This window comes from Manis pentadactyla, chromosome 6 (assembly GCF_030020395.1).
Source record: "Manis pentadactyla isolate mManPen7 chromosome 6, mManPen7.hap1, whole genome shotgun sequence".
Taxonomy (NCBI): Eukaryota; Metazoa; Chordata; class Mammalia; order Pholidota; family Manidae; genus Manis; species Manis pentadactyla.
Window position 1 is genome coordinate 106,956,795 of NC_080024.1, and position 20,703 is coordinate 106,977,497.

Below are 20,703 nucleotides of genomic sequence, written 5' to 3' on the forward strand. Positions count from 1 at the left end.
TTTGAAAATCCATTAACATCATCCACCACATAAACAAAAAGAAGGACAGAAACCACATGATCATCTCCATAGATGCTGAAAAAAAGCATTTAACAAAATTCAACATCCATTCATGATAAAAACTCTCAACAAATGTGTATAGAGGGCAAGTAGCTCAACATAATAAAGGCCATATATGACAAGCCCACAGCCAACATCATACTTAACAGCGAGAAGCTGAAAGCTTTTCCTCTAAGATTGGGAACAAGACAGGGATGCCCACTCTCCCCACTGTTATTCAACATAATACTCAAGGTATTAGCCACGGCAATTAGACAAAACAAAGAAATGCAAGGAATCCAGATTGGTAAAAAAGAAGTCAAACTGTCACTATTTGCAGATGACATGATATTGTACATAAAAAACCCTAAGGACTCCACTCCAAAACTACTAGAACTAATAACAGAATTCAGGAAAGTTGCAGGATACAAATTAACACACAGAAATCTGTGCCTTTCCTATACACTAACAATGAACTAACAGAAAGAGATATCAGGAAAACAATTCCACTCACAATTACATCAAAAAGAATAAAATACCTAGGAACAAACCTAACCAAGGAAGTGAAAGACCTATACCCTGAAAACTACAAGACACTCTTAAGAGAAATTAAAGAAGACACTAACAAATGGAAACTCATCCCATGCTCGTGGCTAGGAAGAATTAATATAGTCAAAATGGCCATCCTGCCCAAAGCAATATACAGATTCAATGCAATCCCTATCAAATTACCAACAGCATTCTTCAACAAACTGGAACAAATAGTTCAAAAATTCATATGGAACCACCAAAGACCCCGAATAGCCAAAGCAATCCTGAGAAGGAAGACTAAAGTGGGAGGGATCTCACTCCCCAATTTCAAGCTCTACTACAAAGCCACAGTAATCAAGACAGTTTGGTACTGGTACAAGAACAGAGCCACAGGCCAGTGGAACAGAATAGAGAGTCCAGACATTAACCCTAACCTATATTTGGTCAATAATATACGATAAAGGAGCCATGGACATACAATGGGAAATGACAGCTTCTTCAACAGTTGGTGCTGGCAAAACTGGACAGCTACATGTAAGAGAATGAAACTGGATCATTGACCCCATACACAAAAGTAAATTCGAAATGGATCAAAGACCTGAATGTAAGTCATGAAACCATAAAACTCCTAGAAAAAAACATAGGCAAAAATCTCTTGGACATAGACATGAGCGACTTCTTCATGAACATATCTCCCCGTGCAAGGAAAACCAAAGCAAAAATGAACAAGTGGGACTATATCAAGCTGAAAAGCTTCTGTACAGCAAAGGACACCAATCAATAAAACAAAAAGGCATCCTACAGTATGGGGGAATATATTCATAAATGACAGATCTAATAAAGGGTTGACATCCAAAATATATAAAGAGCACATGGACCACAACAAACAAAAAGCAAATAATCCAATTAACAAATGGGCAGAAGAGCTGAACAGACAGTTCTCCAAAGAAGAAATTCAGATGGCCAACAGACTCGTGAAAAGATGCTCCACATCGCTAGTTATCAGAGAAATGCAAATTAAAACCACAATGAGATATCACCTTACATCAGTAAGGATCGCTACCATCCAAAAGACAAGCAACAACAAATGTTGGCAAGGTTGTAGAGAAAGGGGAACCCTCCTACACTGCTGGTGGGAATGGAAATTAGTTCAACCATTGTGGAAAGCAGTATGGAGTTTCCTCAAAAAACTAAAAATAGAAATACCATTTGACCCAGGAATTCCACTTCTAGGAATTTACCCTAAGAATACAGCTGCCCAGTTTGAGAAAGAGAGATGTATCCCTATGTTTATTGCAGCACTATTTACAATAGCGAAAATACGGAAGCAACCTAAGTGTCCATCAGTAGATGAATGGATAATGAAGTTGGAGTACATATACACAATGGAATATTATTCAGCCATAAGAAGAAAACAAATCCTACCATTTGCAACAACATGGATGGAGCTAGAGGGTATTATGCTCAGTGAAATAAGCCATGCAGAGAAAGACAAGTACCAAATAATTTCACTCATATGTGGAGTATAAGACGAAAGAAAAAACTGAAGGAACAAAATAGCAGCAGTACTGCAGAACCCAAGAATGGACTAACAGTTACCAAAGGGAAAGGGACTGGGGAGGATGGGTGCAAAGGGAGGTATAAGAGGGATGAAAAAAGAAAGTTGCCGTTAAGATTAGCATGTGTAATATGGGGGAAGGCACAGGGATGGCTGTGCAACACAGAGAAGACAAGTAGTGACCCTACAGCATCTTACTACGCTGATGGACAATGAGTGTAATGGGGTTTGTTGGGGGGACCTGGTGAAGGGAGAGTCTAGTAAACATAATGTTCCTCATGTAATTGTAGATTAGTGATACCAAAATAAAATAAATAAGTAAATAAAAATAATATAAAATAACAAAAAAAACACAGTGAGGTATCACCTCAAAGCAGTTAGGATGTCCAACATGGAAAAGTCTAGGAACAACAAATGCTGGCAAGAATACAAAGAAAGTGGAACCCTCCTACACTGCTGGTAGGAATATAAACTAGTTCAACCATTGTGGAAAGCAATATGGAGGTTCTTCAAAAAACTAGAAATAGAAATACCATTTGACCCAGCAATTCCACTCCTAGGAATTTACCCAAAAATACAAGTTCTCAGATTCAAGAAAACATATGCACCCCTTTGTTTATTGCAGCCCTGTTTACAATACCCAAGATATGAGAGCAAGCGAAGTGTCCATCAGTAGATGAATGGATAAAGAATATGTGGTACATAGACACAAGGGAATCTTATTCAGTCATAAGAAAAAAACAAATCCTACCATTTGCAACAACATGGATGGAGCTAGAGGGTATTATGCTCAGTGAAATAAGTCAGACAAAGACAAATACCAAATGATTTCCCTCATTTGTGAAGTAAAACAACGAAGTAAAACTGCAGGAACAAAACAGCAGCAGACTCATAGACTCCAGGAAGAGACTAGTGGTTACCAAAGGGGAGGGGTAGGAGAGGTCGGGTGGGGATGAAAGGGGAAGGGGATTCTGGCATATTATGATTAGTGCACATGGTGTGTGGGGGGTCACAGGGAAGAGAGTGTAGCACAGTGTAGATCTTACTACACTGCAATGGGATATCAGGGGGGCTTGATAATAAAGGTGAATGTTGAAACCACATTGTTTTTCTTGTGAAACCTTCATAATAGTGTATCTATATCAATGATACCTTAATAAAAAATATATAAAATAAAAATAAAATTGGCATGCAAATGTGAAGGGCCTAACTTAATCAAGATAATTTTCAAAAAGAACAAATGTGTAGGACTTCAACCACCAGAACTGAACTTCCTACAAAGCTGTCAAAGACTCAAGGAAAATGAGAAATACACAAGTATAGATTTTAAAAAATTCTTAAATAGTCAAGAAAGAGATTCAGACATTACAATAACCTCATTTACAAAAAAGGAGCAACTTCAATTCAGTGGAGGAAAGGATGGTTTGCTCTCAATAAGTAGTGCTGGAGCAAAATGAATGGTACTGGAAAAATGAGTTTTTCCCCCAATTTGCAACGTACACAAAAGCTCATTAATGGTAGTATATACACCTATATATGAAAAACTGAAGCATTCAATCATCTGAAATAAAACAATTAAAAAATTTTTCATTAACTTCAAGAAGGCAGATGTTTCTTAAACAGGAAACAAGAACAAACAATATATATTTGACTTAATTAAAAATTAAAAGCTTCTGATCGAAAGATCTCTGGAGAAGTTATTAGCTATATGTATTTATCTACATATAAAAACTACTACAAACCAATTAAAAAAATAAGCATATACACAATAACAAATTGCAAAGGACTTGAACAGGCACTTTACAAAAGAGGATTTTCAAATGGACTATAACATTCAAGAAAGTGCTCAATATAGAGTCATTAAGGAAACACAAAATAAAACTACAATAATATGTCACAGCCTAGAATGGCCAAGATGATCCTAAAAGAGAACAAAGTTGGAAGAATTACACAACCAGATTTGAGGACTTACTCTAAAATTATGCAATGATAAAACATGTAATGATATAGCCACAGAACAGCTAAAATTAAAAGACTGACTATACCAAGAGAAGGTAAAGATGTGGAACAATAGTATTTACACATTGTTGGGAGTGTAAATTAGTGCAACATTTTGAAAAATGATTGCTAAAGATATGATTACTCTATCTATGAACTCCACTCCTAGATTTTTATACAAGGTAAGTTAATGTATATATCCACCAGAAGATTTGTACAAGAATATTCACATCAGGTTTACCCATAATGTAAAGGTACATCAATAGCAGAAAATAGTCTTGCTTTCATACAATGGAGTATTGTATGAAAAACAATAAACAAAACAATGAAAAGGAATGAACTTCTGATGCACACAACATAGATGAATTTCACAAACATTATACTGAGTAAATGAAGTCCTGTAAAGCAATGCACAATTCTATTTATATGAAGTTCAAAAATTTGCAAAACTAATTGATGATAGGGGTCAATTGTACAACTAGCGTAAGTACATTTTATTGATACCACTGTATTTACATATTCAATAAAAAGCAAAATAAATAAATAAATAAATCCTCACCCACTCTAGGATGGTTACTATCTATCAATGTAGAAAGATGTTACAGAGTCATTGACTGTATTCACCATGCTGTACTGCCATCCCTGTGGCCAACTTACATTGTGATTGTGAATTGTGTCCCTATAACTTCCTTTCCTCCCCCCGCCCCCCAAAGCACCCATCCTAACTCCTCTCCCTTGATAACGACTAGTCATTTCTTAGTGTCTATGAGCTACTGCTGTTTTTTTCTTTCTGTTTTGCTTTGCTTTTATGTTCCACAAATAAGGGAAATCATATGGTATTTGTCTTTCTCCACCTGGCTTATTTCACTGAGCATAATACCCTCTAGATCCCTACATGTTGTTGCAAATGGCAGGATTTCTTTTCTTTTTATGGCTGAATAATATTCCATTGTGTATATGTACCACATCTTATTTATGCATCCATCTGTTAATGGACACTTAGGTTGATTCCTTATCTTGGCTATTGCAGATAGTGTGACAATAACCATAGGGGTACATATATGTTTTCAGATCAGGGATTTTGTTTTCTTCAGATAAATTTCTAGAAGTGGAATTACTGGGTCAAATTGTATTTATATTTTTAGTTTTTTTGAGGAACCTCCATACTGCTTTCCACAGTGGCTATACCCATTTACTTTCACCCCAACAGTGTAGTAGGGTTCCCATTTCTCTGCACCCTCACCAACATTTGTTATTTGTTGTATTTTGAATGGTGGCTATCCTAAATGGTGTAAGGTGATGTCTCATTGTCATTTTGATTTGTATTTCTCTGATGATTAGCAATGTGGAGCATGTTTTCATGTGCCTGTTGACCATTTGTAGTTCTTCTTTGGAGAAGTGTCTTTTCAGGCCCTCTGTCCATTTTTTAATTGGGTTATTTGTTTTTTGGGTGTTGAGGCATATGTGCTCCTTATATGTTTTGGATGTTAACCCCTTTTTGGATGTGTCATTTATGAATATATTCTCCCATACTGTAGGATGCCTTTTTGTTCTGCTGATGGTGTCCTTTGCTATACATAAACTTTTTAGTTTGATTTAGTCCAACTTGTTCAATTTTGATTTTGTTCCCCTTGCCCAAGGAGATATGTCCAGGAAAAAGTTGCATATGCATATATTCAAGATATATTTTTTATGATTTAAATTCTTAAATTTATTCAAGGAACTTGTAAAAACATGTCTTTACCATCACTACTCAAAGTAATGCATAATGTTATGACTTCAAGACTCAGTGTTCAGCATTAGAAGTGTTTTCATTTTTTTTTTTTTGGAAGGACAATTTAGTTAGGAAGTGAAATACAATTGGCAGAAATATTTCACTCTTCTCTAGGTATTATCTGGTGTAGATAAATGCCAATAATCAATAATTTTCTAGTATGGATAAACAGTTTTTTCTTTTTCTTTTTCCACATTTTATTTAGATGCCTATTGGTTTAGACAGAGAAATACAAAACAGTAGGTTATTTATGGCTTATTTGGTACATCAAAGAATATGTAATATTCAAACACCAAAAACCAAACCAAACCACTTTTTAATAGGATTTAAATAATTAGGCATTGGCTGGGCAAGATACAAAAAGGAAATGTGACCTAAGGGAGAAAGGAGAAAAAAAAAATGTTTTCAAAGCTCCTGAAAATACCCACAGAATACTACCTGCTTTCTGATCATTTACAGATTTTGTGTAAGTAACAAACAATAAGTAACAATTTTAGGTGCACCCAGTAATTCCAACACCAGTTGGTCTTTCTATTATGTTACAATGGTTATATCCTCCTGTTGTACTGATTCCTTTTTCATTATATAATGTTCTTGTCTCTTGTTATTTTCTTTGCTTTGAAATCTATTTTGTCTGATATAAGTACTGCTACCCATGCTTTTTTCTTCCTATTATTTGCATGAAATATCTTTTTCCGTCCCTTCACTTTTAATCTGTGTATGTCTTTAGGTCTGATATGAGTTTTTTATAGGCAGCATATAGATGGGTTGTTTATTCATTCTGCCACTTTATTCTTTTGATTGGTGCATTCAGTCCATTTACATTTAGCTAATTATTGATAGGTATGTACTTATTGCCATTTTATTAATTGTTTTCTGGCTGTTTTATAGCTCCTCTCTGTTCCTTTCTTCTTCTCTTATACAATTCTCTTGTTATTTGATGGTTTTCTTTAGTGTTGTGATTAGATTTCTCTTTTTTACTTCTTCTTTGTATCTACTGTAGGCTTTAGTTTTGTCATTACCAAAGATTCAAGGATAGCTTCCTTAGTATATAACAGCCTATATTAAATTGCTGATAGCTCTATTTCAAACACAATCTGAGGGTACTTTTGTTTTCCTTCTTCCTCCTCCTCACTTTATGTATTAGACATCATAATCTGCACTTTTGTGTATCCCTTGACTGATTTATGTCTAGTTGATTTTTTTCTTTTGTTTTGTTTTAATTTTATACTTGCTTGGTAATTGGTCTACTACATCTACTGTGGGTTTATTTTCAGTGCTGAAAGCTATTTAGCCTTAGGAAGATTTCCATCTACATCAGTCCCTTTAACATATCCTGCAAGGCTGGCTTAGTGGTGGTGAATTCCTTCAACTTTTGTTTATCTGGAAATTGTTTAATGTCTGCTTCAAATTTAAACGATAATCTTGCTGGGTAGAGGATTATTGGTTGAAGGTCCTTCTGTTTCAGGACATTAAATATTTTATTCCCCTCCCTTCTGGCCTATAAAGTTTCTGCCAAGAAGTCTGCTGATAGCCTGATGGAGTTTCCTTTATAAATATTTTTTCTCTCTCTGGCTGCTTTCAGTGATGTCTCCTTGTCCTTGATCTTTGCCATTTTAATTATGATATATATGTCTTGGTGTTGTCTTCCTAGGCTTCCTTTTTTTGGGAGATCTCTGCTCTTCTGTGACCTGAGTGTCTATTTCCTCCCTCAGATTGGGGAAGTTTTCAACAATTCTTTCCTCAAAGAGACTTTCTATGCCTTTGTCTCTCTCTTCTCCTTCTAGTACCCCTATTATATGAATATTGTTGTGTTTGGATTGGTCACAGAGCTCTCATCATTTTTTCATTCCTAGAGATCCTTTTTTCTCTCTGTTCCTCAGCTTTGTTGTGTTCCTGTTGTTTAATTTCCATCTCATTGTCTTCTCTACTTGCAGTAATCTGTTCTTTAATCCTTCCATTGTATGGTTCATTTCATTTACTGTATTCTTCAGCTCTGAGTGGCTATGTTTCAGCTCTTCTTTCTCTTTCTTGAAGCTCTCCCTGAGATCTTGAACATTTTTCTGTATATCAGTGAGCATGTTTATGAGTTTTACTTTGAAATCTTTATCAAGAAGACTGGTGATCTCTGTTTCATTTAGCCCTATTTCTGGTGTCTTGTCCTGTAGTTTTGTTTGGAACATATTCCTCTACCTGCTCATTTTTTCAGGATTTCTGTGTTTCTTCCTTTGTATTAGATGGATCTGCTGTGCTTCCTGGCCTGTAGAGTACGAAGGAGGACTAGAGGAATAACCAAATTGTCTTTTTCTTCTCTCCAATAAAAATATTATAAATATTATAATGTTATCTTGAGCCCCGAAGCTCAAGACTCTTTTACTCTCCAGTGCCTGGTTCTACTTTGCAGGAGCTCCAGCTGCTGTTGGTGTGCAGTGGGCAGGGCTGCCCTTTTGTCTGTCTGCAGCACTGACAGTTTGCGTTAGCTGCCTTCGTGATCCAAGCAGAAGCCTCTGCTCAGATCACTGTGGGCTGGCAGCTCTCTACCTGCCCTGCAGCCATGGCAGAGCTTCAGGATTAATGGAGTCAGCGGGCCGATGTGCGGCTTGGGGCAGGGCCAGACATGTAGCATCGGGCTTGGACACCCATGGGGAGGAAGTAGCTCTTGGGGCTGGCTGCTGCAGGCACCTCCCCAGTTGGGCTCAAATGTGGCAAGAAAGCTGGGAGAATCTCCCTCTGCCTGCCAGGCAGCAAAGTCTGATGCTTCTGTTCAGCCAAGTGCGTTGGCTCTCGGCAGTGTGCACAGGGAGGAAGCTCTGGGCTGTGTTACCAGCAAAGGGGACAGAGCCTCTGGAGCTCTAGAGAGTTCTTCACCTGTTGGGCTGAGGGAGGGCTAGGAGGATATAGTCCACCTGCCCTTTCTCCTAAGGAGAGAGCTCCATCCAACTCTTGCTCCTCTGGCACTCCTCCCACTGCTGGCCAGTCTTTCCAACTGCCACCTCTTTTTTGGGTCTCAGAACCAGCAGAGCACACCTGTCCTCCACAGGCAGCTAGAGTCTCAGCCTCTCAGAATATTGGAGCTGTCCCTGGTGTCCAGCCCCACTAATCACTAGAACCCAATGTAATGTGGACTCATGCTCCCAGAGCAGATCCCCAGGGCCAGGTGTTCGGTGTTCCTGGTCTCTTTTCCCCTCCCTGCTCTGTTCTCTTTCTTTTGCCTGTGGGCTAGGGTAGCAGGAGGACTTTGGTCGCGCTTGATCATGGCTCTGCCAGTTTCTTACCCTTTTCTGTGTGGTCTTCTATTCTTCCCCAGGTGTAGGTGGTCTCTTCTGCAGTCTTCAGGTCATTTTCAGGTTTAGTTATATTTGCTGTATTTTCTTCTTTCATGTGAATTGGGGAGGAGGGTTCCACCTTGCCTTCCTACTCCACCATCTTTTTCTCCCCTTATATCTTTTGAATCAGGGATTTTGTTCTCTTTGGGTACATTCCTAGAAGTGCAGTTACTGGGCCATATGATATTTCTATTTTAAGCTTTTTGAGGAACCTCCATACTGCTTTTCACAGTGGCTATACCAATTTACATTCCCACCAACAATGTAGGAGGGTTCCCTTTTTCCACATCCTTGCAAACATCTGTTATTTCTTTTCTTTTGGATAGTGGTCATTCTGAGTAGTGTATCACTGTGGTGTTGATTTTCATTTCCCTGATGATTAACACATCTTTTCATGTGCTTGTTGGTCATCTGTGAATACAGGATATATATTCATTTATTTCTTCAATGGTGTGTGATAATTTTCTCAACAAAATTCTTGAACATCATTTGTTCATTACTTAACAGTTTTTGTGTTTGCAAATGGTGTTTTTTTCTTTATACTTTGTAGTTGATTTAGCTGGTTTTTAGAGATAACATTTTTTGTATGTTAATCTTGTATATAGCAACTTTAATGAATTCTTTTTAGTACTATGAGTTTATTAGAAACTTTCCTTGGCTTTTCTATGTAGTTGATCATATCATCTCTAGAGATAGTTTTGTCTTTTCCTTTTTAATGTTTATTCCACCTGTAGTATTGAATAGCAAGCTTCCTTGATTATTCCTGACTTAGGAATGCTTCAATAGTTTCACCGTTTAGTGTTTTGAGAGTTATTTTTAGCCAGATTTAGGAAGTGCCCTTCTATTCCTCATTTTCTAAGATTTTTTTTAATATGAATGAATATGGACACTTCTTGAATGTACTTTTGGTCTCTAATCTTTTTTTTTATCACTGATATCCAATCTTATATTGGTTTCAGATATACAACACAGTGGTTCAGCAGTTACCTATATTATTAAATCCTCACCCCCTGTAGTGTGGTTACTATCCGTCAATGTAGAAAGATATTACAGAATCATTGACTATATTCTCCATGCTGTACGACCGTCCTCGTGACCAACTTACATTATGATTGGGAATTATTGTGTCCAAGTAAGGATTTTTTTTAAACTAATCTAAGACAAAATCTATAGGTAAGAGGTGGTTCCACATTAGCCTTCCAGCTCTGCTGCCTAGGGTACATGCCCTCCTTAAACTGAGTACTAGCATCACAAACTCAAGTAGTTCTTATTCCCAAATCTTGCCATAGGGTCATCCTATCCTCATTCAAGACAGGGAGGTAGGGCACAGGGAAGAAGAGAGGAGTAGATGTTGTGTAGGTCCCAGCAGGTTTGTCACATGCCCTGAACTTGAGTAGAGCGATTGCATTTAGGGGGAGGATTGGGCCTGGGAGCAGCAGTTCATGTTCCCTTTTTTATTAATAGAATTAACTTGATTGCTCTGCTGACACAAAATAGTGACATTGGCAAAAAAAAAAATTAAAACTCATAATACACAGCTACAATAAAGAATGAATAACTGATTATTGTCCAATAAGCAGTTAAAATAGTATTTAAGATTGGAAGTACACAAGAAAACTGTCCATGCCTTGAAAGGGTGTTACCAAATTATACAAGAGTTATAAAATTTTATATAACATTTACAGAACAAGTGGAACGTAAAGAAACATTTCTAAGCTATCGAAATTTTTTTTAAATCAACCATTGGACTAGAGGAATAACCAAATTGTCTTTTTCTTCTCTCCAATAAAAATATTATAAATATTATCATGTTATCTATTTATAATAATGGATATTGTAATATGATTATATTAAGCTATAAAATTATTAATAAAGAGTAGTCACCAAAATAGAGGGAAAATATTTTACAGAGGTTTTTCAGGCAGCTCATTAATAAAAATAGTATGCTGATATTCTGGATTTTGAGAAGTTTAAGGTATTTATCAGTTTTTGAAATTTATAATTTAGCATTTCCTTTATCATCCATCTTTCATGAGCATGACAAAATGCCTAGCAGGCTCTGTTTTTTTCATATAAGACTGGGAAATAAATATGACAAAATGGTCACAGCTGTGCCTTCTGAGGATCAGAATGGGAGTTTAGATTGTTATTTTTTGTGGGTTTTGGGGGTCTTCTTAAATTACTTAAAATACTTTTTTTAGTAATATGTTGCTTTAAAAAGAGAGGACATTACAGTTAGAGACAGATCAGGGCTCTACCAAAACTCTTGTACTCACAAATCCTGTGAATGTAGCAGATGCTGTCCTTGATCTGAGCTGGAGTTTTTGTCTACAGAATATGCATTATATCACCAGTCCGTCCTATTACCTAGGTTTTATACCAGGATGGAAATAAGAGCTAAAAGGCTTTTTAAATTATAAAATAATAAGCATAGTATTAATTATTCCATTCACATTCTTAATTTTAGAAACATTTTGTTGGCAGGGATGTATCTTATAATTTCCCAAAATGATAGAACTAAAGTAAACCTGGATTTTCTTCAATTCTACATAGTTAGTTTTGCTCTGAATCACAACCATTTATTCTCCATTTTATTGATTTGAAATGCATCCTAGGGAGAGCCAGATTACACTTCAGTAATTTTGTGACATGTGTTAAGATGGCAGCTGTACCCAGAAATTTCTAATGATAATCCTATAGTCACATGAGTCTTCTATTTTTTGTCTCCTTTCAGGTGAATGGTGATATTCCCCCTCGGTTAAAAAAAAGTGCACATGAAATCATCCTGGACTTCATTAGATCAAGACCTCCTTTAAATCCAGTATGTAATTTGACATACTCCCCTTGATTGGATATTGTAAAAAAGCAAACTATTCTCCTATGGTGTGTAATCTCTAGGACTCAGCTTTTAAAGTAGTTAGTTTTTACAGTGAACTTTATTCTCAGAGTGGTGAAGCCCAATTGTGAATTACATTCTTAAATCATAGAAAAATACTTAAAATTATTCAATGTAAGACTGTCTTAGGATCTTTTGACTCAAAGCAACCTGAGTTATGCTTCAAAATCTGGTCAAATACCTCCTAGAATAACAGGCAAATATAATACTAAATAGTTCCTGGTGTGGATTGCCCTTCTGATTTACTTTATGGTGCTAGTACCCCTCGATTAAATTGTCATTTTGATACTATCTTACAGTAAATCCACCTTACTGTACATCCACTTATATTAATATTATTCTCCTGTTAACAGGTTTCTTTCTAGTGACCATAGAATATTCTCATCTGGTTTGAATGTTGGTTTGTGTTTCCTCTGTTCTTCACTTCTTTCCCCTGGCTCAATAGTCATTGCTCACAAAAGCCTCTCAAACCTATGTTCATTAAATAACGAGAAAAAGAATGATATTTCTTCCCCAGATTGTATACATCTAAAGTGTAATTAATGATCCATGTTATAAATCTTTTTCAAATAAAGGAAAGAGGCCACCTAGAAAATAATTTTAAGAAGGCAGGTCATGATAGAGCAGAAAGAGCATAGAGTCAAATGAATCTGGATTTGCACACTAGCTTCACAATTTAGTAGCCATATGTCCCTGCGTGAGTTAATCAGCTTCTCTGAGCCTTTATTTCCTCAACTATAGAGTGAAAATAATAATCTTAGAAGGCTGTGATGACTAACTCAAAAGTGCTAGTTTCAAAACAATAATAGGACAAGTAAAATATAGCTTACATTTCAATTGATCGCCTGTCATATGGTAGCATATAGGGAACATAATTATAACTTTAGCAAAACTAAATCCTTAAAGTTAGTTGAGTGTAATGACTAAATCACGGGTGAAATCTATTTATCTCCCCAGTGCTTGAAAATACTTTTATTAAGCAGTGTTGCAATCAATAAACTATAATTTCATGATGCCGTACTATATGACCAGACTTTAGTGTAAATTATTTAAGGACAATTACTCAAGTCTCTAGCCATTACATTTTTTTTTCAAGGCCTCAGCCAGAAAACTGAAACCCACTCCACCACGGCCACGGAGCCTTCACGAAAGAATATTGGAAGAAATCAAAGCAGAAAGAAAGCTGCGGCCTGTCTCACCAGAGGAAATTAGACGTAGCAGATTAGGTGAGTCAAGTGCTTACCGCACTCCTGGCCTAATCATCCTCTTGAGAAAGTGTCTCTTTACCACCAGCCCAGTGAAAAATAATGGTTTAATGGTGCAAAGTAAAGCTGGTCTCCTTTCCTATCTCTCCCCCTCTCTTTCTCTCACACTCGCATGCACACACACACACACACACACACCCTCACACTTACTTCAAGTGTATACTGGAAAGTCATAGAATAGGAAATTGTTTCCCTATATGATCCTGAACTATACCAGAACATCATGGTATAATGGAAGGAGCTCTGCCAGTCTCTAGACTATAGTTTTTATGAGGGTTTCTTTATCTCTCTGAGCATTACTTTCTTTGTCAGTAAAAGGGGGATAAAAATCCTGTATGCCTTCATTATGGCTTTTTTATAAGAATTAAATGAGATTGTGGTTAAAATAGTTTATAAATTGTAATACAATTACAAAGATAAGTTATTATGTTTTAGAAATACAAATGATAAAGTTTTACTTAAAGTTTCTATTGTCATAATTATACCTTTAAAGATACCTCTTTTTAATCTTTTATGTTTAAAATTTTACCTTAAAATACCTTTAAAGATATGGCATTATGTGGCAGTATAGCACAGAAAGGACAAGTGGTGATTCTATAGCATCTTGCTGTGATGATGAACAGTGACTGTAATGGGGTATGTGGTGGAGACTTGATAATGGGGGGAATCTAGTAACCACAGTCTTGCTCATGTAAGTGTGTATTAATGATACCAAAATAAATAAATAAATAAATAAAAATAAAGATATGGCATTATGTGATAAAACATCAATTATTATCTAATATCACTTATTCCCTTATTCCCAAACTTCCTTTATATTTATTATACTTAATGTTTATAATGTGTATTATAAACACACATTGATTTCAGTTTGTACCAAAACCATATTATAAAATGTTTGTACACAAACACTTTTGTTTACACAACTCTCTCCCTCTAATTTTTAAGATTTAAGATGCCCAAAGATTCAGAGAAGCTTCCTTTAGGAAAATAGATCATAGTGTCAGTTGAACAAGAAAGGAATCAGTTTTGTGACACCAGTCTCCTAGTTTTCTTCCTTGATCTCTTTTTCTGCCGCTTTCAGACTCTTCTGGTCCTTCAAGTTTCTGTCCTGGGCCCATTTCTTCCTTAGCAGCCATACCCTTATCCATGTTTTTTGTTTCTGGCTATCTTATAGCTCCCAGTCAACAGCACTGATCTCTTTACAAGTTCAGACCTATACATCCACCTTTCTGCTAGATAAGGCCTCCTTATATCCTATAAGCAGGACAAGCCCAACATGTCCACAGATGAACTCATCTGCTTTCTCCCCAGACCAACTCCTCCTGTTTTCCTATCTCAGTGTACCCAAGACCGTAGCCTCAGCATCATCTTTGATTCTTACCTAACAGACAAGCCCTATTGATTTTATTTCATCTAGCCTTCCCCTTTTAGCCCAACAGCCACTATCCTAACCAGGCTTTTATCTTCTCTTATCTGGTTTCTCATTCAACTCTGCTGCTCTACTTCAAGCCTTGAACTTATCAATCACTCCGTTTTGATATTCTTTTGTTTGACGCAGTCCTTCTGTTACATTATGACCTCCATGACACAGGGCCTATGTCTGTCTTGTTCATTGTTGTGACCCCAGTTCCTGGGTATTGGCTATAAAATATACTCCCATGAGTGCTGAATGTACCTTCCAATTACAAAGCTAGAGTGAGTAAAGGTTGTATCAATTTATCTCTGTCTAATTTTTACAGTAGCAAGTGTTGTCTCTTAAGAATGATGTTTAAAGCATGCTAAGTAACAAATTCATATGAGCATTTATACAATAATGAGCCAAAACATACAAGTTATGTGAATCAAGAGTCCTTATCTTGCAAGTTCTTGAATGGGCCTCGGTTTGTGAATCCCCTGAAATATATAAAAAACTGTGCATATATCACAAAATGTATGTATGCACATTTTTCTGGAGAGAGGGTCTGTAGCTTTCTTCAGATTCCTAAAAGATCAATAGCCTCAGAAGAATAAGAACCACTAAGGAAAAAATAAGGAAATTGTAATGTAGGATGGTACCTTAAGACTAGTTTTTTTGGTTTTTTTTTTACTTACTGTACCTTGAGAAGGAATAATGGGTGTAACAGAAAAGATTTCCACCGAACTATAAAGCAAAACATAACCATTAGAAAAGTAAGCTTCATGATTTACAGTAGTAAAGAATGATTAGCCATAGGGATTGTAAACTTTAGTGAAAGTTCCAATAGAATAGAGAAAAAGGCATAATGTGCTTGTATGATCTGGATAATATTTGACATACAGTTCCTTCGTTTTTTTCCAATAGTTTTTTGAACCTTTATTTTCTGTTAAACAACCATGTCAGCTGCTGGGTTACAGAGATGAACCAAGGTATAGTCCTTGCCCACAAGTGCTTACAGAATGAGTCTGGGGTGTGCCATGTATGTTCATGTTACAGGAGATAGATACACATGAGTGTTAACAGTGGACAGTCAGAAGGCACTTGAGTGAAGCCATCTGGGAGTTTTTTAAGGGAGAGACCAGCAATCTTTGTAAGCATCAAGGGACACTATCACATGGCATGGAAGGGTCATCACAAACCTTTGTCATATTCATATTTTTCTATTTCATTTTTAACCGATACTAGCAGGAAACCTACTTTAGAATAATTAAATATCAATTTTATGTTCAGTATATCTTACTATTTTATTTTAACCTTATGAATTTGTATTTCACAGCACCCAGAATTGAACTGTTATAGATAGTTTTATGAATCTTACTTCTAGACCTCTGCATTCAAACTGATCTTGAGCCTTAATTGGAAAGTAAAGGATTTGGGTTCATTATTTCTGCAGATCTCTTTTGGTTCTTACTGTACAATTTTGTTTTGGGGAGTTTGGTTAGAATAAAGTTTGCAGAATTAAGTTGAAGAAAAGTTTCCATAAATATTTTTATAACATTTCCTCTCCACATAATTGCAAATAGAAACCCCCTGTGGAAATTAGAGAAATGTGTAAATGTTTATAGCAGAAATATTACCCATAATTAAAACAGCTAGAGGCATCTACTGTGAATCTACTTGTGCATTACAAAATGGAAACCAAAACTGTATGTATAGTATTCTACTCTCTTCATTTAACATTGGAATGAACATCTTTCCATTTCATTAGATATGACTCAAAATATTATTTATAAGGACATGCGATCCTAATGTACAACTAAATTATGTTTTATTTCTCTATTGTTTACAGGCTATTTCCATTCATTTTTTTTCCTATTAAGTCTGAAATTACTGTTCTTATGCATCAGTCTTTGTGCATAACTAATCATTTTTTTTTCCTAACATCTTTTCCAACATCTCATACTTCATTGAGATTTTGTATTTTAAGTATAAATTATTTCTTTTAAAGCATCTTTTTCCCAAACTTCTTTTTTTTTTTTTTTTTTTTGTGAGGGCATCTCTCATATTTATTGATCAAATGGTTGTTAACGACAATAAAATTCTGTATAGGGGAGTCAATGCTCAGTGCACAATCATTAATCCACCCCAAGCCTAATTTTTGTCAGTCTCCAATCTTCTGAGGCATAACAAACAAGTTTTTACATGTAGAACAAATTCTTACATAATGAATAAGTTACATAGTGAACAGTACAAGGGCAGTCATCACAGAAACTTTCGGTTTTGCTCATGCATTATGAACTCTAAACAGTCAGTTCAAATATGAATACTCATTTGGTTTTTATACTTGATTTATATGTGGATACCACATTTCTCTCTTTATTATTATTACTTTTAATAAAATGCTGAAGTGGTAGGTAGATACAAGATAAAGGTAGAAAACATAGTTTAGTGTTGTAAGAGAGCAAATGTAGATGATCAGTGTGTGCCTGTAGACTATGTGTTAATCCAAGCTAGACCAGGGCAATAAAACATCCACGTATGCAGAAGATTTCTCTCAGAACGGGGGGGTGAGGTTCTAAGCCTCACCTCTGTTGATCCCCAATTTCTCACCTGATGGCCCCCCTGCGACTGTGCCTGTCTTAGGTTGTTCCTCCCTTGAGGAATCTTACCCGTCTCTGGCTAACCAGTCATCTTCCGGGGCCATACAGGGAAATGTGAAGTTGGTAAGTGAGAGAGAAGCCTTATTGTTTGAAAAGGTTAGCTTTTTACTTCTTTGCATATTTATGCCCTGTGGCTTCTATGCCCAGCATTTGTCTTGAGGTATCTTTACCACTTGGAAGAATTATGATACTCGGTAAATTTGATATGAGGCACGAATTCTATTTAAGGGTTGTAATTAGGAAGGAAGAAGAAAAGCTATAGAAGTAGCAGGCGGAAGAAAACATGGGAAGATTGATTATTTCTTTGACATATCTTCTTGTAGAGTAACTTCAGCATGTATAGGTTTTAAGCTACTCCTTAAATTGCACACACACATTAACATAATAGGAGTATAGTTACATAACCAAAGCATATCTGTAATTACCAGCCATCTCCAGTGAAACCAAGAAAACCAGTTAGGCACCTTAGGCATTTGTGAAAACTTATCTATGATATGGTGGATATTGTCCAACTGAACTTGAACAGTCTGAGAGAAATCAGACAAATTAAAACAACCCATTCCTGGGGACTGTTCACATGCCATATGTTCTTTTAACAGTAAATAGTTTGTAGTTGTAAGACTTTGGAGCGCTACAATTTGCACTTCTCCAAATTCTTGGTTGAGTTCCAACAGTATAGATCCAGTCCAATTTTGTTGTTTTACTGTATGCACAGGCCAGCTTAGACATCTCCTTCCTCATTCCCATGGAAAGTCCAGGAACTGGTGGGATGAGTGCATCTACAGCTGTAGCAGTGCGTGGATCTTTGTTGGGGTTTTTTGATGATCATCTTCTGGCATGAGTATTCCAGAGAGTGCAGATGTTGGAAGTTCTTTTTCATATTGTATCTTAGTTCATTTTCGGGGTAGCCCAATTAGGCTTTGATCCTCTGTATAAACACAAACAGACCCTTTGCCTACACTTTTATATGCCCTTTATACCCTTCTGTAGAACTCGTTGGAGGTTACCACACAGGAACTGCCCTTTTTTTTTTTTTTTTTTTTTTGCTATCACTAATCTACACTTACATGACGAATATTATGTTTACTAGGCTCTCCCCTATACCAGGTCTCCCCTATAAACCCCTATACTGTCACTGTCCATCAGCATAGCAAAATGTTGTAGAATCACTACTTGCCTTCTCTGTGTTGTACAGCCCTCCCTTTTCTCCTACCCCCCCCATGCATGTTAATCTTAATACCCCCCTACTTCTCCCCCCCTTATCCCTCCCTACCCACCCATCCTCCCCAGTCCCTTTCCCTTTGGTACCTGTTAGTCCATTCTTGAGTTCTGTGATTCTGCTGCTGTTTTGTTCCTTCAGTTTTTCCTTTGTTCTTATATTCCACAGATAAGTGAAATCATTTGGTATTTCTCTTTCTCCGCTTGGCTTGTTTCACTGAGCATAATACCCTCCAGCTCCATCCATGTTGCTGCAAATGATTGGATTTGCCCTTTTCTTATGGCTGAGTAGTATTCCATTGTGTATATGTACCACCTCTTCTTTATCCATTCATCTATCGATGGACATTTAGGTTGCTTCCAATTCTTGGCTATTGTAAATAGTGCTGCAATAAACATAGGGGTGCATCTGTCTTTCTCAAACTTGATTGCTGCGTTCTTAGGGTAAATTCCTAGGAGTGGAATTCCTGGGTCAAATGGTAAGTCTGTTTTGAGCATTTTGATGTACCTCCATACTGCTTTCCACAATGGTTGAACTAACTTACATTCCCACCAGCAGTGTAGGAGGGTTCCCCTTTCTCCACAGCCTCGCCAACATTTGTTGTTGTTTGTCTTTTGGATGGCAGCCATCCTTACTGGTGTGAGGTGATACCTCATTGTAGTTTTAGTTTGCATTTCTCTGATAATTAGCGATGTGGAGCATCTTTTCATGTGTCTGTTGGCCATCTGTATTTCTTTTTTGGAGAACTGTCTGTTCAGTTCCTCTGCCCATTTTTTAATTGGGTTATTTGTTTTTTGTTTGTTGCGGCATGAGAGCTCCTTATATATTCTGGACGTCAAGCCTTTATCGGATGTGTCATTTTCAAATATATTCTCCCATACTATAGGGATCCTTCTTGTTCTATTGATGGTGTCTTTTGCTGTACAGAAGCTTTTCAGCTTAATATAGTCCCACTTACTCATTTTTGCTGTTGTTTTCCTTGCCCGGGGAGATATGTTCAAGAAGAGGTCACTCATGTTTATGTCTAAGAGGTTTTTGCCTATGTTTTCTTCCAAAAGTTTAATGGTTTCATGGCTTACATTCAGGTCTTTGATCCGTTTTGAGTTTACTTTTGTATATGGGGTTAGACAATGGTCCAGTTTCATTCTCCTACATGTAGCTGTCCAGTTTTGCCAGCACCACCTGTTGAAGAGACTGTCATTTCGCCATTGTATGTCCATGGCTCCTTTATCAAATATTAATTGACCATATATGTCTGGGTTAATGTCTGGATTCTCTAGTCTGTTCCATTGGTCTGTGGCTCTGCTCTTGTGCCAGTACCAAATTGTCTTGATTACTATGGCTTTATAGTAGAGCTTGAAGTTGGGGAGTGAGATCCCCCCTACTTTATTCTTCTTTCTCAGGATTGCTTTGGCTATTCGGGGTCTTTGGTGTTTCTATATGAATTTTTCAATTATTTGTTCCAGTTCATTGAAGAATGTTGCTGGTAGTTTCATGGGGATTGCATCAAATCTGTATATTGCTTTGGTCAGGATGGCCATTTTGACGATATTAATTCTTCCTAGCCACGAGCATGGGATGAGTTTCCATCTGTTAGTGTCCCCTTTAATTTCTCTTAAGAGTGACTTGTAGTTTTCAGAGTATAAATCTTTCACTTCTTTGGTTAGGTTTATTCCTAGGTATTTTATTTTTTTGGATGCAATTGTGAATGGAGTTGTTTTCCTGATTTCTCTTTCTGTTGGTTCATTGTTAGTATATAGGAAAGCCACAGATTTCTGTGTGTTGATTTTGTATCCTGCAACTTTGCTGTATTCCGATATCAGTTCTAGTAGTTCTGGGGTGGAGTCTTTAGGGTTTTTTATGTACAATATCATGTCATCTGCAAATAGTGACAGTTTAACTTCTTCTTTACCAATCTGGATTCCTTGTATTTCTTTGTTTTGTCTGATTGCCGTGGCTAGGACCTCCAGTACTATGTTGAAAAACAGTGGGGAGAGTGGGCATCCCTGTCTTTTTCCCGATCTCAGAGGAAATGCTT

At 36.6% G+C, this 20,703-nt stretch overlaps 1 protein-coding gene across 7 annotated transcripts in view; it reads left to right on the plus strand.

Moving 5' to 3' along the window:
- SPIRE1 (spire type actin nucleation factor 1) overlaps nucleotides 1-20,703 on the plus strand; it is a 347,295-nt gene that overhangs the window by 255,702 nt on the left and 70,890 nt on the right. For all 7 annotated transcript variants that reach the window (XR_005034076.2, XM_057504024.1, XM_036932697.2 and 4 more), the window contains exons 7-8: nucleotides 11,961-12,047; nucleotides 13,219-13,348. Coding sequence is in view for 6 of the 7 variants with exons in the window: in XM_057504024.1 (XP_057360007.1) it covers nucleotides 11,961-12,047; nucleotides 13,219-13,348 (217 nt within the window). In the remaining variant the exon portion in view is untranslated. The remainder of the gene's footprint in view (nucleotides 1-11,960; nucleotides 12,048-13,218; nucleotides 13,349-20,703) is intronic.